We start from the raw sequence: 2,651 nt of genomic DNA, 5'->3' as shown, positions 1-2,651 counted from the left end.
ATATACTTCAGAAATTTACAAAGTAACAAAAACTAATAGTTATACGGTTCAAATAAATATTAGCGATACTACAGTATATGGTATTATCCGATACTTCTTGAAGTTCGAAAATAATGTATCTTTTGTTCTGCAATGCTTTAATGTTGAGCATACAAAATGTTTATTTACCAAAAAACAAATACTGTAGTGAAGCATATAATACCTATTAAAGAAAAAGATAAATTTATTTTAGTAAAAGCAGAGAACATTACATTTATAACTCATTTTATAAGAATTGGCGATTATGTCTGTAAACGTCCATATAAATTCAAGAAAATTATGTAAGTAATGTAAAAACTATAGCAAGTGTATAATAAAAAAATTCTGCGTTGTTGTATATATTAAGAAATAATGGAAACAAAATCAAATAAAATGAGATTTTTCCTATACATTTTATATTTATTTTTAAATCCTATTAATTTTTATTAATTATAAAAACTTAAAAAAACTACAAGTATTCCATATTATATGTATATATATACTTTAATCTATGTAGATTTATTTCAATTTGAGTGAATGAATTACTAAGAATACAATTACACAGATTTGCGTAACTTTATGTAAGTATAATTAATCGTTATGAATCTCTGTAGATCTACGCGGATTTACATAGATCTAAGTAGATATACAGTGAAACGCACAAAATTTTCTTATAATAGATTTACGCAGATCTAAATAATTCTGCACAGATCTAAGTAGATCAGCGCAGATTTACTAAAGAGGATCTACGTAAATCTAAATAGATTTATTTTGATTTAAGCAAATTGAAGCAGATTGAAGCAGATCTAATATGGTAGATCTAAGTAGGTCTAACGATAAATAAAGTGCAAATTTTGCATAGATCTATTTACATCTACTTAGATTTATTTGGATCTAATGACCTTCTTTTTTTCCATTTTTTTTATCTAAGGAGATCTTTTAGATGTAAATTACATCTACTTAGATTTAATCCATTTTTTCTCGGGCAGTTATTGCTGGTGCACATTCTTAAACACTTTTTTTTTTAAGTAAAAAACATTTTTTCATGTGAGATAATTAGAAAACAGTCGGAGAGTATGTAATTTTCTAACATTTAAAAAACACACTCCAAACAGTAATAAGATATCCTTTCTTACACAAAACAACACTAACAGAAAAAAATATACAAGAGCAAGATACATTTTGAAGATAATAACGACAATTTTAACGACAATTTTAATGACAATTTTAACGACAAGATATTTGAAAGATAATAATTTAAAGGAATTATTGTTTTCTTATTTGATTATGTAACCAAGTTTTATCTGAGCACTTGTACGAGCTTTTAATACAGGATATTTTGTTTTTATTTCGTTAATTTCACGAAAAGATGGCAATTTTTTAGTTTGTATGGCTGTGTGAAATAAAGATAAAACGGTTCTGCGTTCATTATCTGTCCATCTGACTTTATGAGTACTTTTCCGTGTAGGAGCAAATGGAGATACTCAAATAAGAATAAAATTAATGTAGTACTTTTATTGTAAAATGTTATTATTTTTAATAAAAAGCAACAGTAATTCTACAGTTATTTAAACTTACTTTTCTTTTTTTTCTTCTTTGTATCACTATTCATGTCATTCTTTTCATCAGACATCCATTCAGATTGCTTTATCTTTTTTGATAATAAAACATTAGAAATATTTAAATCTAATTCAGTATTACATTCATCCTCTGATTGAACAGTTTTACTATTATAATTAATTTTTCCCTTCAAAGCTAAATGTTTTCCTAAAACAATGACAATTCACAATATGTTTATATAGAATATATTCCGACATGAATGCCGTTTGAGATAATTATTAAATAACATGAAAAACATTGTTTGAATTATAATTAAAAACATGTAAAGTAACCGTGGAAACTTGAAGGAAGTATTCTTTTGCATGAAAACAAGAATATAAGTTTTCGTTCTTTATAAGTAAATTTCCTAATATTATATCTATCATCAATAATATCTTTTTCAAATAATACCTATTTTGTCAAACAATATTTATCTAAAGTGTATATCGCTGTATATATTTATTATTGTAAGGACTAATAGTAAATAGTAATATGTGTACTATGTACTATAGAAATTATTCAAATATGATGAAATATCAATTATTCAAACGTAATGAAGTATCAGAAATACCTAAATTTAAATCTGTATTACTATCATTAACTGGATTATATTTATTTTTATCTTCATCCTCATCAAATTTGTCGCTTTCTTCTGTATCGCTTGTATCTTCTCCTTGTGCGTATTTGAGTAAACGTGATATAGCTAAATCTTTTGTTATGACCGACTGTCTATAATGCGATTTATCTTTTCATGATGGCCCATGAAATCCGCTAGATCATTTACTCATGTTCAGGCATATCTAATGAAATGCATATTGTAGCAATATGTTTCCGTAACATTGTACCTCGTAACAAAGTTGGTATTTTTGCACCAGAAAGTATAGAATATTTTCGCATTAACACACATGCTCTCAAATGGGCGTGTTCCGTTTGACCACAGTACGATTTGACACCGATCGATTCGACACCAAATTATTGGACACAGATTTATTCGACACCAAATTATTCGACACCGTACGATTCGACACCAGATT

General features: G+C 26.6%; 1 protein-coding gene across 1 annotated transcript in view; it reads right to left on the bottom strand.

The window, feature by feature from the left end:
• Nucleotides 1-1,295: 1,295 nt before the first annotated feature.
• Nucleotides 1,296-2,651, bottom strand: part of LOC109861123 (protein PFC0760c-like) — an 8,330-nt gene continuing 6,974 nt past the window's right edge. The window contains exons 8-10 of the mRNA XM_020440640.1: nucleotides 2,189-2,346; nucleotides 1,597-1,785; nucleotides 1,296-1,411 (exon numbers count right to left, since the gene is read on the bottom strand). Coding sequence (XP_020296229.1) covers nucleotides 1,296-1,411; nucleotides 1,597-1,785; nucleotides 2,189-2,346 — 463 coding nt within the window. The remainder of the gene's footprint in view (nucleotides 1,412-1,596; nucleotides 1,786-2,188; nucleotides 2,347-2,651) is intronic.

This window comes from Pseudomyrmex gracilis, unplaced genomic scaffold (assembly GCF_002006095.1).
Source record: "Pseudomyrmex gracilis isolate BER0280 unplaced genomic scaffold, ASM200609v1 scaffold_590, whole genome shotgun sequence".
Lineage (NCBI taxonomy): Eukaryota > Metazoa > Arthropoda > Insecta > Hymenoptera > Formicidae > Pseudomyrmex > Pseudomyrmex gracilis.
The sequence above is the reverse complement of the archived record's forward strand: the minus strand, read 5'-3'. Positions and strand labels throughout refer to the sequence as shown.